This window comes from Ailuropoda melanoleuca, chromosome 10 (genome assembly GCF_002007445.2).
Source record: "Ailuropoda melanoleuca isolate Jingjing chromosome 10, ASM200744v2, whole genome shotgun sequence".
NCBI classification, from domain to species: Eukaryota; Metazoa; Chordata; class Mammalia; order Carnivora; family Ursidae; genus Ailuropoda; species Ailuropoda melanoleuca.
Window position 1 is genome coordinate 65,918,444 of NC_048227.1, and position 14,829 is coordinate 65,933,272.

Below are 14,829 nucleotides of genomic sequence, written 5' to 3' on the forward strand. Positions count from 1 at the left end.
ATGACTGAAAAGGGAGAGGTCACGACCAGCACCATTGAAATTGCAAGGATTATTAGAAACTTTTATCAACAGCTATATGCCAAAAAACTAAACAATCTGGAAGAGATGGAGGCCTTCCTGGAAACCTATAAACTACCAAGACTGAAACAGGAAGAAATAGATTTCTTAAATAGGCCAATTAACTATGAAGAAATTGAGTCAGTGATAAACAACCTTCCAAAAAACAAGAGTCCAGGGCCTGACGGATTCCCCGGGGAATTCTACCAAACATTCAAAGAAGAAATAATACCTGTTCTCCTAAAGCTATTTCAAAAAATAGAAACAGAAGGAAAGCTACCAAACTCATTCTATGAGGCCAGTATTACCTTGATCCCCAAACCAGGCAAAGACCCCATCAAAAAGGAGAATTACAGATCGATTTCCCTGATTAATACGGATGCCAAAATCCTCAACAAGATCCTTGCTAATAGAATCCAACAGTACATTAAAAGGATTATCCATCATGACCAAGTGGGATTCATACCTGGGATGCAAGCATGGTTCAACACTCGCAAATCAATCAATGTGATACATCATATCAACAAGAAAAGACTCAAGAACCATATGATCCTCTCAATTGATGCAGAAAAAGCATTTGACAAAATACAGCATCCTTTCCTGATTAAAACCCTTCAGAGTGTAGGAATAGAGGGTACATTTCTCAATCTCATAAAAGCCATCTATGAAAAGCCTACTGCAAGCATTATTCTCAATGGGGAAAAGCTGGAAGCCTTTCCCTTAAGATCAGGAACACGACAAGGATGCCCACTCTCGCCACTATTATTCAACATAGTACTAGAAGTCCTTGCAACAGCAATCAGAAGACAAAAAGGGATCAAAGGTATCCAAATCGGCAAAGAAGAAGTCAAACTGTCTCTCTTTGCAGATGNAACAAGATCCTAGCTAATAGGATCCAACAGTACATTAAAAGGATTATCCATCAAGACCAAGTGGGATTCATCCCTGGGATGCAAGACTGGTTCAACATTCGCAAATTGATCAGTGTGATAGATCATATCAACAGGAAAAGAGTCACAAACCATTTGATCCTCTCAATTGATACAGAAAAANGACTCAAGAACCATATGATCCTCTCAATTGATGCAGAAAAAGCATTTGACAAAATACAGCATCCTTTCCTGATTAAAACCCTTCAGAGTGTAGGAATAGAGGGTACATTTCTCAATCTCATAAAAGCCATCTATGAAAAGCCTACTGCAAGCATTATTCTCAATGGGGAAAAGCTGGAAGCCTTTCCCTTAAGATCAGGAACACGACAAGGATGCCCACTCTCGCCACTATTATTCAACATAGTACTAGAAGTCCTTGCAACAGCAATCAGAAGACAAAAAGGGATAAAAGGTATCCAAATTGGCAAAGAAGAAGTCAAAATGTCTCTCTTTGCAGATGACATGATACTCTATATAGAAAACCCAAAAGACTCCACCCCTNAACTGTCTCTCTTTGCAGATGACATGATACTCTATATGGAAAACCCAAAGGAATCCACTCCCAAACTATTAGAAGTTATAGAACAATTCAGTAAGGTGGCAGGATACAAAATCAATGCCCAGAAATCAGTTGCATTTCTATACACGAATAACGAGACTGAAGAAAGAGAAATTAGGGAATCCATCCCATTTACAATAACACCAAAAACCATGCGTTACCTTGGAATTAACTTAACCAGAGACGTAAAGGACCTATATCCTAGAAACTATAGATCACTTTTGAAAGATATTGAGGAAGACATAAAAAGATGGAAAAATATTCCATGCTCATGGATTGGAAGAATTAACATAGTTAAAATGTCCATACTACCCAGAGCAATCTACACTTTCAATGCTATCCCGATCAAAATACCAATGACATTTTTCAAAGAACTGGAATAAATAGCCCTTAAATTTGTGTGGAACCAGAAAAGGCCCCGAATCTCCAAGGAACTGTTGAAAAGGAAAAACAAAGCTGGGGGCATCACAATGCCGGATTTCGAGCTGTACTACAAAGCTGTGATCACAAAGACAGCATGGTACTGGCACAAAAACAGACACATCGACCAATGGAACAGAATAGAGAACCCAGAAATGGACCCTCGGCTCTTTGGGCAACTAATCTTTGATAAAGCAGGAAAAAACATCCGGTGGAAAAAAGACAGTCTCTTCAATAAATGGTGCTGGGAAAATTGGACAGCTATATGCAAAAGAATGAAACTTGACCACTCTCTCACACCATACACAAAGATAAACTCCAAATGGATGAAAGACCTCGATGTGAGACAGGAATCCATCAAAATCATAGAGGAGAACATAGGCTATAAAGTCTTTGACATCGGCCAGAGCAACTTTTTTCATGACACATCTCCAAAGGCAAGAGAAACAAAAGATAAAATGAACTTGTGGGACTTCATCAAGATCAAAAGCTTCTGCACAGCCAAGGAAACAGTCATAAAAACTAAGAGGCAGCCCACGGAATGGGAGAAGATATTTGCAAATGACACTACAGATAAAAGACTAGTATCCAAGATCTACAAAGAACTTCTCAAACTCAATACATGGGAAACAAATAATCAAATCAAAAAATTGGCAGAAGATATGAACAGACACTTTTCCAATGAAGATATACAAATGGCTAACACACACATGAAAAAATGTTCAAAATCATTAGCCATCAGGGAAATTCAAATCAAAACCACCTTGAGATACCACCTTACACCAGTTAGAATGGCAAAAATTGACAAGGCAGGAAACAACAAATGTTTGAGAGGATGTGGAGAAAGGGGATCTCTCTTACACTGTTGGTGGGAATGCAAATTGGTACAGCCACTCTGGAAAACAGTGTGGAGGTCCCTTAAAAAGTTAAAAATTGAGCTACCCTATGACCCAGCCATTGCACTACTGGGAATTTACCCCAAAGATACAGATGTAGTGAAGAGGGTGGCCATATGCACCCCAACGTTCATAGCAGCATTGTCCACGATAGCTAAATTGTGGAAGGAGCCGAGATGCCCTTCAACACATGACTGGATTAAGAAGATGTGGTCCAGATATACAATGGAATATTACTCAGCCTTCAGAAAGAACGATTTCACAACATTTGGAGCAACATGGATGGGACTGGAGGAGATTATGCTAAGTGAAATAAGTCTAGCAGAGAAAGACAATTATCATATGGTTTCACTCATTTATGGAACATAAGAAATAGGAAGATTGGTAGGAGAAGGAAGGGAAGAATGAAGAGGGGGGGAAACAGAAGTGGGAATGAACCATGAGAGACTGTGGACTCTGGGAAACAAACTGAGGGCTTCAGAGGGGAGGTGGGTGGGGGATTGGGATAGGCCGGTGATGGGTACTAAGGAGGGCACATATTGCATGGTGCACTGGGTGTTTTATGCAAATAAGGAATCATGGAACATTGCATCAAAAACTGGGGATGTACTCTATGGTGACTAATATAACAAAATAAAAATTATTTAAAAAAAAAGAAATCCATGAAAGCAAAAAAATAAAAGTAAAAAATAAAATAAAAAGCAAAAATGTAAAAAAAAAAAGTATGGGAAAAAAATTAGGGAAAATAAAACCTGACAGACAGTGCTATTACAGAAGATGTGGTGATGCCAACGAGAACTGGGGCTAAGTTTGAGAACACAGATCAAGAGAATAACTCATGTGCTTCTTTCCACTCTGGTTTTTATGTGTGCCATACAGGAAGATTTCCGCCTAACTCCATCATGTACCCTCTGCTTTGTTAAGGAAAGGGAAAAACACATCCATCCATTTCCTGGGCTCTCGAGAAGCATTCTTCTCAGTGTCTTCACTGTACCCTCTCTCTACCCATCACAGGATTCACCAGATTCCACTGTAAGTAGTTGTTCACAAACCTATCTCTCCCCACAAGCACAATCCTGCAGAAACAGTGTATAATTAGTAAACGTTTATTGGAAGAATAAATGAATTCCCATGCATAATCACATAACTAAGGCCATAAGTCATTCTCATTCTCAACCAGTTGTTTTCAAGGGCGATTACTTACCTCTGCCCCCGAAGAACAGCTGCGTACAAGTGAATACATTGACTGTCTTGAACCAACCAATACAGGAGCCCATCGCTAAGGTCTAAAGTTAGAGCAATTACCTAAATAGAAAATAAGGTAAGAAAATGAAACAAATACATGTCTGGAGGATATCTTTGTGAATAAGTCACACCTACGCTATAGACTTCTCTTTAATATCCTCTTTGGAATAAAAAACTCAGTGATTTTTACCTTTTACTGAATACAAAAATTATGTGAGTGTGCCTATTGCTATGAAATCTGGATATAGACACTGGTTTTCTAAAAATCCTCAAAAGGCAGGGACTTCTATAAATTTAGCTCTGGTTGTTCTCAAAGTATGATTCTCGGACCCACAGCATCAGCATCACCTAGAAACTTACCACAAATTCTCAACACATTTCAGGTCCTACTGAATCAGGAACTTTGAACCACCGTGTTAAGCCTTGCCTAAAGCTAGCCAGAAATTTGGACTCTGGCCACATCAGCCAGTGAATTTCATTGTTGTTTAAATCTGTTGTTCCCAAACGTGGATACACATTAGAATCATGTGCTGAGTTCTTTAAACACCTTCAATTCCCAGAGTGCCTCCTATTAAATTATAATCTCTGGAGTTGGAACCGTTTCCAGTGTGTTTTCAAATTCTCCAGATAATTCCAATATGTCACCAAGCTTGAGAACCAAGGTCCTAAGCCATTTTAAATTATATTTTCTGTTAATTAAACCAAAACATCCTGACACATTTAAAAAATAGAATACACACAGGGTTTTTATGTGTTATAATTAAATAGTCAGGTATATATAAAGTTCTATCTCCAGCTAACATCTGAAAACCACTCCTTACTAATCTTTCCTCATCTTCTTGAAATGGTGCCTGTCTTAATTTTATGTCCAGTTGTCTAGGTAAGGCCTGAGGAACGACTGCTTCTCTTATGAAACAGACTGCATGGATAGAAGTTACAACACAAGGGAACTATTCGCTTTCTTTGGCTTTACAGGTTTTTTTCAAATAAGCTGAGATTGCCAGGTGCCTGACCTCAGAGTGGTTGACTGTTTCTAGAGCAGACCTAGAGGCTAAGAGGAATCAAGGATTAAAGTTGATGACTATGTCTTTAACAAGACACCGCAGCATAAAAACAAAAATGATGAGCCAGTGAGAAATGTAAAAAAGAATACAGCAAGGTATCCAAGAACTAAAAATTCTTGCTGACAGGTTCCCCAAGGCCTTTCCAAAGGCCCATCACTGCGAGAAACTCCAGCTGTCATATATATCACAGCCTCTGTCTTCAAGGAAACTCAACCTACTCCTTTCCCACAAGATTAAACAACAACAACAACAAAAAAAAACCCTATTCTAGCAATCCCCAGCCCTTGGGGAGTTGCATCATGTCCTTGCCTCAGGCTAAAAGAAATGTATTGACTATTGTCTCAGTTAAAGTAAAATCGCGGTCATCAGGTTTGTTATTTATAATGAGATGCACTTGAGTTTTCCAAATTACAAAGTCTCTTTTATCTCTTAAAAAAAGAATATTCTACAACTCCCTGTTCTAGAATACAGCAAACTACTCGAGCTCTAAGCAAAATCCAGGTGTTGAGTCATTACCTCATTCCTTTGCATCTGTGGTTTGGGCCCATATTTAAACAGAGCCAGAGGATGTTCCATAAATCTTCGGTGACCGTTGTTATGTTTAATAATGCCCATGCCTTGGAAATAATCCTTTTGATCGAAACTAAAAGCTTGAGGTTTAATCCTGTGGTAAAACGTACTATGTACTAGGAGCCCACCCAATCCATCAGATGTGGCAAAGGGTATCTGTGCACTTTAGATGAGAATCTCGTTGCATTCTCCCTTTGAATCACACAAATATCAAGTCTTTCTCTAAGTAATCGGCTGACTACTTTATTATACCTGTTAACAGCAAAGTATCTCATGACTCCATGATAAGTCTATGAGTAACATACGAAGGAATGATAGTGAAATGGAGAGTTTTGCTCAGTGCAAAATGCGTTACCTTTAAAACACCCATTAGCATTAACGGAAGCAGATGGGTAAGACATCAAACCATGGACCCAGAACACAGATTTGTATAAGCAGCAACGTTCGCCAGCCAGTGAGAGGACTCAGATTGGGGGTTTAAGGAAGGGTGTGTTTCCCCAAACATGCTGAGAAATCTAATTTCTCACTCATTCACAGAAAAGTCCCCAGGGCCACTGTAGAACTTTCCTGAGTGAACATGTCTCAAATGACCAGATTGGAGGAGTAGGGGAGATTACTGACACAGCCCCAGGAATAGATAAAAAGTTACTCCTGAGATAATATTATCTTTAATAAGCTTTTACGAAAATAAAAGTGCTTTGCCCCAACACTTATTATTGAGGCATAAAAAATATACTCTCCTGTATTCAGACTGAAGTGGCCCCAAAATAGAATGAAGGGATGTTTCCATGATCTGACAGGAATGATTAATCTCTGGATATGTGTGTAAATTTTCATTTCTTTTAAATGTCTGTGCTATAATCTGTATATGCAAATAAGGTCTTTGAAATACCCTAGGAATTACAGTCCACGTATCCTGGAATTGGAGATCACGTAACTCACAATTCGTTTGTTTATAAATGATCTGGTATATCTATATTTTGTGTATTTTATCTCTATTGGCAGAAAAAAAATGATTAAAAAATAAGAAAAAATTTAAGGAATATTCTAGGTTGAAATAGGATGAACACTTTTCTTTTTCATGCTTTTCTAAATTCCTACAGCAAACATATGTTACTGTTACAATCAGGAAACACAAAATTTAGAAATTAAGATGAATAGTTACAGGGTTTTAGGAAAATAGGTAACTGCTCTTAGACGTTGAGGAAGTAACATGTGTTTAGAAGCATTCCTATATCAGGTGTGTTTTTCAGATTTAGTTACAGTAATCAGAACTTAACTATTAAGTGGTTACCATGTGCCTGGAACTATTCTCAGTACTTCCCATTAATTATCTCATTTAATCTTTGCAACAGCCCTAAGAAGAAGGACAATTGCTAATATTCCCATTTTTTAGATAAGGAAACAAAGAGAAGTCAAATAATTTGCCTAGGAGTGATGCAGTTTTTAGAGCAGTCAGTACCCAAAATTGATGGAATATAAGAAAACATCTAATCATTACCCAACAAGAAGCTCTAAAATATCCAATATAATTCCTGAGAACTATAAAAACAGAAATTAAGATGCTTTTAAGTGTGGGTCCATTCAAGATAAAGCAAATTACAAAATTCTCCATATTGTATTTTTATTTATTTAATCCATTATGACAATTATGAGACTTAGAGAAATTTTCGTTATACCAACATCTTGACAGTATTTCCTTTCAGATTCTACCTGAACTATTCACAATAAGCAGAAACAGCATCGTCATAACTATACAATAGCACTATTTAATATTACTAAATGATCAAATCTTATTTTTAATTCGTCACCTTTTTCCCAGAAATCCAAGGCTGTGCCTGTAGTATAAGGGAACTTTCTCCATTTAGCCTGGTGCTTTCCACTGAGTATAATGTGGTCCAATAGAGAAAACCCCCAACTGCATCCACCACCATGTCATTCACCAACAACTTCACATGAGTCACGATGTCTGTGTGCCCTGTCAACAGAGACTGCCTTTGTATCTATAAAACATAATTGTACGGTTGGTTAATAATTTTCACATGACATGGTTATTTCTGAGTAGTTTATTGCAATCATTAGTAAACTGCTCCATTCATCCAATCCCGAATATTTATTAGCACTATGTGCTCAGTAGTGTGCAAACCCTTGGGGACATAATAGTCAAGGGGAACACCCTCGTGGAGCTCCTCTCTTTTCATGACTCTAGAAAAAAGGGAGGCAAATTGATTTTGACTTAAAATGCTTACTTTTCCTAATCATACCACCAGACAATTGAAACACTGCTAGATAATGCATTTGATTGGACTCTTGAGAAGATGTATACATCCTGATAAATGATGACGTCTCTCCTTTCTCTTCTCTATCGGTACATTTCCCTAATATTAATTACTGCCATTACTGCATACCTATTATGTGTTATATAATACCTATTATGTGTTATATATACCTATTATGTGTTATAAAGGATTTCTATCTCAAGTTAACCAGGTTCAAAGAAGTTAAGTAATTTTTCCTGGGGTTAAACAGTTTTGTAAGAGATAGAGCAAATACTTGAAAGCAGTTTTTACATCTACTCTTCCCCTTCCTCCTTCAAACTATTTTTAAACTAATCCATTTCAGGGAGTATTCTCAGATTTACCCCATTCAACTCCATTCCACCTGCATATCGTTGGCACTTATGAATTCAGACTATACCACATTGCTTTGTCTCTAAATACATTGCTTTGCATGCTTCTTTTATTATTTTATATATGTATTTTATCTCATCAAAGGTATAAGGACGAGTAGCGATGGTTTGCACAACAGTGAACATACTAAAAAACAGTATATTTTATACAATAAAAGGGTGAATTTTATTGTATGTGAATTGTATCTCATAAAGTTGAATTTTTTAAAGCAGATACATGTTTACTACTTACTTTATATTCCCTACTATGCCTATCCTCATGGCTTTCAACACATTGGTAGTAGATACATGATTGTTGAATAATAAATGGACAATTACTGCCCTCCTGATTAGAAAATGACTCCAGGGGGCGCCTGGGTGGCACAGCGGTTAAGCGTCTGCCTTCGGCTCAGGGCGTGATCCCGGCGTTATGGGATCGAGCCCCACATCAGGCTCCTCCACTGTGAGCCTGCTTCTTCCTTTCCCACTCCCCCTGCTTCTGTTCCCTCTCTCGCTGGCTGTCTCTATCTCTGTCGAATAAATAAATAAAAAATCTTTAAAAAAAAAAAAAAGAAAAGAAAATGACTCCAGGATAATATTTCTTGATCGGTCAGACCACGATTCTCATCATTAGCCATCCTTCTCTTCGAAATCTACCACTACGCAGCTGTGCAGGATGGCTTCCTTTTGCATCCAGCTACACTTTCCAGCCTCTCCGCCCTACTCTGCGCCCCCGGAGGCTGGGGCTATAGACTGCATCAACTGGACTCCTCTGGCTTCCAGGGACCTGCAGCCAATGGACGCACTGACAGAAGATCAGAGGGCAGAAAGAAAGAAGGCCGGGTGGCCTTAGTCACTCAGGTCTGACAGTGGCTGGGTTTCACGTCAGCAGCTCCTAAAACTACAGCCCTCACCAGCTTCTTCCCCTCAGCCCCTTGCCCCCATCTGCCTGAAGGTGGTTGTATCTTCCCACACTTCCTAGCCCTGGGCATGCTTCCACATCCTTTGCTCATTTCCCTTAGCCTTCGCCACACCTTTGAAAATAGTCGCTTCTCTGGGTTTCCTTTAATCATGCCTTGGGGTGTGTCATGTTCCTCCAGGACACTGACCCACAGGTGAACATTTTCATATATTTAAGATATTACTGAAAATAGAGAACTAGTATACCAAATAGTGATATAAAGCTTCCTTTCCACACAAATACCTCTTAATTAAAAAGNGATCTGTCAAGAATGTTTCGATAATGTTCTCGCGAAATCTCAACCCCTGGGACTACGGAGAGGGATTAATATTCACTGAGCCCCACGTCTTTGCCAAACATTGTCCTGGACACTTAACACACCTCACTTACATCTGAAAACAAAGGTATGAATTAGGAATTATCCCCATTTTCGACTTGGTAAACCTGAGACTCAGTGAGATTATCTCTGTCCTAGGCCTCACAGATTCAAACAGTAGGAGCCCAGATTCAAGACAACTCCAAAGCATCATTCTTTCTACCGTGACCACACTGCTTCCTAAGTCCAACTCCTCTCTCTATTGCTCAGAAATGCCGTTCTTTTAGTGGCCCAGCAAATAGAACAAATAATTCACATAATTAGAGAAGATGTCATCTACAGGCAAGCTCACCAGTACACCATCCCACAATGAAGACTTTCCTTCATCCTAAGGTCTTCAAGGCAAAATCACATACTTATTACTTAATAATCGTCTTTGTCAAGAAATTATTTCTTCCACTTTACTTAGAACTTCATGCAACCATTCCTTGCTTCAGTCTTACAGCCAACTATAGTAAATAACTTCAGTGTAGCTGTTTTAGTGGAACAAGATAGGTTGTTACCTCGAGATAACATTGACAGGTTCAAATACAGGAGAACTATATCAAAGCCTTACTAAAATGGACATAAATCAATAAATAGCCTCACATTTGAAATAATAAATAACACCCATACTGGAGAACTGGCATTTTCTTAATGGCATCACTGGTAGTATAGTTCAGTCAATGTTTTTTCCTTTCGTTATTGACCTTATAACAAAACACTCAATTCTTTGGATATATTGAAGAGCTTAGGAGTCTTACATGTGGAAACCTGACATCCAAGTGCACAAGGATTTGATGGTTACCTGACACATTTCCTATATCAGAGGATAAGAATTCTCCTGGGCCAAAGCTATTCAATGGCTTACTCCAAAGACCATCTTCTTTCACAGCCATGATAAATGGTGGTTCTGAAGCTGTTTGGTGAAAAAGAAATTAAAAGAAATATCACAGAAGCACATGTTTTAAGGTACACATCTTATACCCAAGATTTCCTTTATAAAGTAGAAGACTATTGACATTTGAAAAATACTATGGAAGGATATGAGTGATTACATCTGCTTAACAGAATTATCTATTGTGTTAAACGTATTTTCTGATTTTTACGTAAATAATTGAAATTGAATGTGAAGAGAAATGTGTGGTGATGCCGCCTCTATGGTAATGTCATGGTCATGGCACCATTTCCCCTCCCCCTTTGGCTATTGGTTGCCATGGCTCCATGCAGAGCCCCCAGAAGTCATGGTGATAACAACAGCAATATAAATGGTATAGTTCTCTTTCCATGTTCTTTCAGCCAAGAGGGTGGAGTTCAGCATAATTTACAGCCCCTCAACATCTCTCACCATGACCTTCAGGGTTCAAGGGGGTATTAATTGCTTCATAAACCATGAGAAAGAAGAAAGCCATAAAGAAGAAGAATATTATATTGTTTCCTCAAAAATGTCTTGAAAAAGTTAAGATAATAATTTAGAAACATAAATTAAATATCACACAATGCTTTATTTGCTTTCCTCATCCAGATAATAAACACATACTCAAGAGATCCATGCATCCTCATTCCAGTTTCTTTACCACATTGGAGTTAAGGACACAGGGAATAAACCTATTTTGTCAGAATTACTCCTAAATCAAGAGCGTGTTCTCACCTGGCACCAGGGTAGTACCCACCGACGGCTCTGACCAAGGGCCCGGCCCCTTGGGAGAACTGGCTCTCACGGAAACCATGTATTTCGTAGCGCTCTGCAGCTCGGGCACACGAAGCATGGTCCCACTGATGTTCGAGAAAACATGAGTGGTTTCAGGAAAGTCTTGCATTGATACTTTCACCTCATAAATCCAGTTCTGCCAGGCAGAGGGGCCTAATCGGAAGAGTTAAACCATATTACTCACCAGGATGAGACAGGCAAGGGCAAACAAAAGGCTGTCCATGAATTCATTTACAGCTTCATCTTGAGTGGAAGGGCAATTGGGCAGTAAACATGCTACCCGCTAGTCGCCAGGGTTACCCTGACGATACGACTAGGACACTGTCCATTCCAGCCACGCCTTAGTTCACGCTCCCTCGAAGGGGACATCATTTCCAACACATCAGAGTCAAAGCTCAGTCAAAGCTACACATGTGGCTGCATAAAATTATCAGAGGTGTGTCAGATAACACCCCCAGGTGTACCCAGGCTCCTAAGAAACCAACGTTTAATGATGAATCTCTAATGTAATTCTGTGTTTGTACAGCTTCTTTGTCCCAGAAGCCCAAACTATACAAAACCAAACAACAACAACAACAAAAACTGCCTCTCGAGAGGTTGAAATATACAGCAGGCAGGCATAATTAGCTTTGTCTTCAAGCCAAAAATAGCCCATGTTTGCTCAATACTCTAGGACCAGGAGTTGGCAAACTACAGCCCACAGGCCAAATCTGGCCCACTGCCTGTTTTTGTATATAAAATTGTACTGGAACAGCCACAGTTGCTCATTTACATATTATCTAGGGCTGTGACGGAGACCAGATGGCCCACAGAGCTGAACATATGTATACTATCTAGTCCTTCCTTTACAGAAAAAGTGTGCCGACCTCTATGCTAGATACTGTGCTAGGTGTTTTACTGACACACCTTAGTTCAGTCTATACGACAATCCCAGTGAAAGATGTCATTAACGCTCCCATTTTCTAGTAGTGAAACCCAATGCATGGAGCAGTTCAGTAATCTGCCCAGAATCATCCCGCCAATAAAGGACAAGACCAGGCTTTGACCCCATGCAGGCTAGCTCCAGAGCCCGTCTGCTTACCCTCCACTCACACTGCCTGTCCGGAGATGAAAGTGCAAGTTCAAAGAGTTTTAGGAAGTTGCTCCAATTCATGGAAGGTCTGGATGGATACAAATCTCAACCCACCTGCTCTATCCCTCTGGCTAACACATTCACTCAGACCAAAATGTCAGTGCCTGGCTCCTGGTAGACATTCAATAAATGTTCCAACTAGTGTTGGCATATTCACGAGAAATATAGAGATCCTTCTAGTGCAAAACCAATAAAGGCAGAACAAATGTATAAGCACTTTTTCTGGAGCTAAATAGCACTTCTGGTTGATGACTGAATAATCACATACAGGGTCTCAAAATTGAGTCATGATGTCAAGCAATTCAAACTTTCCTCCTTCCAGCAACAGTGGGGGGGGGGCACTCACTGGCTCCTATGGCAAGGGCGGGGGGCTTCCACTGAGCCAGGGCCTGGTGGGAGCCAAAGAGCACGGAGAGCTGCTGCGGGCGGCCCGGCAACGGGTGCGGCTGGACGTTGGAGCCGAAGATGACCAGGTTACCAAATCCAAACTCTTCTATGTGACTCAGGTCACATCCCACGATGAACTCATTAAAAGACAGAGAGTCCTGCTGGAAAACAGCCTTGCCATCTGTGACAAGGAAGTCATTGTTTTCACAAGCAAAGCTCTTCACATCAGCAAAGGAGACATGAGCTAGGATAAGATGGGAAGCAGAACCGTCCAGAAACGTTGACATGAAGACATGAGCGGTGTCATTGAAGTAAATGATTCTTTTGGACTGTGGTTTCACTGCAAAGTCCTTTAACACGCAACTCTCCACAATACGCAGGGCTTCCGAGTCCCGACCAGATGGCACGGGGAGATCCACTCTATAGATGCCATCTTTCAGGAGATAAAAGACATACCTGACATGGGATCAAAAGAAGCCTGATGTGACCCAGTGCAAGCGGGGGTGAGTGACCTCCGCCCCCTACTTTGTCCTGGGTTGCAATCAGAACCATGTATCTCACCAGTCCTTAAGTACAGGGTGTCCCAAGGTGCACAGGGTAAAGGTACTTACTAAAGATATGCACTATTCATTTAAGTTAGAAGCTGGAACATTGGAAAATTTCAGCCTCGCTTTCAATGCTTTGTCTTCCAATTATATATGTGAATTTATAAGGAATCAGAATTTAAGAGCAGAAAGGGTCTTTAAGATTTTCTGCCGAAGCCTACTTTTAAAGGAAAGCATAGTATATAAAAATGACATGGCTAAACATGTTATTTATTGTGAAATACTTTTCTCCAAAATGCACATATTCTTAAATCTAATTCTTCCCATACATTTTCCCATGCATGGTGGAGGATAAAATAGAAGAAAGCAAAAACTTTTAACCCATTTTTTAAAACCAGTTATTGTAACGCTGTAAATATCTAGCAAAACTACCTTGCATTTTGTAGTGGACTAAGTTTTTTGTGTTTTTTTGTTTGTTTGTTTTTAATATTTACCATTGAGTGGGGCAATAGAGCTACCATTTTACAATTCATGAAGAAATACCCACAAGAGAGCAAAACAGCTAGGATGGACCTCCTAGCACTTAGAAGAAGCCAGTGGAAGAATTTTAGGAAAAGAAACACCTGATTTGGAGCCAAATCTCATGGTAACAGTACACATGAATTTTTAATAATGAAACGGAAAACACCACCAAAATATTTCATTGATAAAACCAAACCTGTAAATACAATTTTAACTAAAACACAAAACGATTAACTTGAATGAAGCTAATTTAGAATTTGTGATCATGGAGACCGATGCTAACACATGTACACTTCTGCTGGGGCCCTGGGTGGCTCAGTGGGTTAGGCATCTGACTCTTAATTTTGGCTCAGGTCATGAGATCAAGCCCCAAGTTAGGCTCTGCACTGGGCGTGAAGACTGCTTAAGATTCTCTCTCTTCCTCTCCCTTTGCCACACCCCACACCTCTCACTCTCTCTAAGAAAGAAGGAAAGGAGAGGAAAGGAAAGGAAAGGAAAGGAAAGGAAAGGAAAGGAAAGGAAAGGAAAGGAAAGGAAAGGAAAGAAGGGAAGGGAAGGGAAGGGAAGGGAAGGGAAGGGAAGGGAAGGGAAGGGAAGGGAAGGGAAGGGAAGGGAAGGGAAGGGAAGGGAAGGGAAGGGAAGGGAAGGGAAGGGAAGGGAAGGGAAGGGAAGGGAAGGGAAGGGAAGGGAAGGGAAGGGAAGGGAAGGGAAGGGAAGGGAAGGGAAGGGAAGGGAAGGGAAGGGAAGGGAAGGGAAGGGAAGGGAAGGGAAGGGAAGGGAAGGGAAGGGAAGGGAAGGGAAGGGA

The 14,829-nt window shown here is 40.0% G+C and overlaps 1 protein-coding gene across 1 annotated transcript in view; it reads right to left on the reverse strand.

Moving 5' to 3' along the window:
• Window positions 1-14,829, reverse strand: part of ROS1 (ROS proto-oncogene 1, receptor tyrosine kinase) — a 131,192-nt gene that overhangs the window by 80,155 nt on the left and 36,208 nt on the right. Inside the window, exons 14-19 of the mRNA XM_034670773.1 lie at window positions 12,917-13,413; window positions 11,379-11,591; window positions 10,536-10,646; window positions 9,763-9,764; window positions 7,555-7,746; window positions 4,069-4,169 (exon numbers count right to left, since the gene is read on the reverse strand). Of these exons, the coding sequence (XP_034526664.1) occupies window positions 4,069-4,169; window positions 7,555-7,746; window positions 9,763-9,764; window positions 10,536-10,646; window positions 11,379-11,591; window positions 12,917-13,413 (1,116 nt within the window). The remainder of the gene's footprint in view (window positions 1-4,068; window positions 4,170-7,554; window positions 7,747-9,762; window positions 9,765-10,535; window positions 10,647-11,378; window positions 11,592-12,916; window positions 13,414-14,829) is intronic.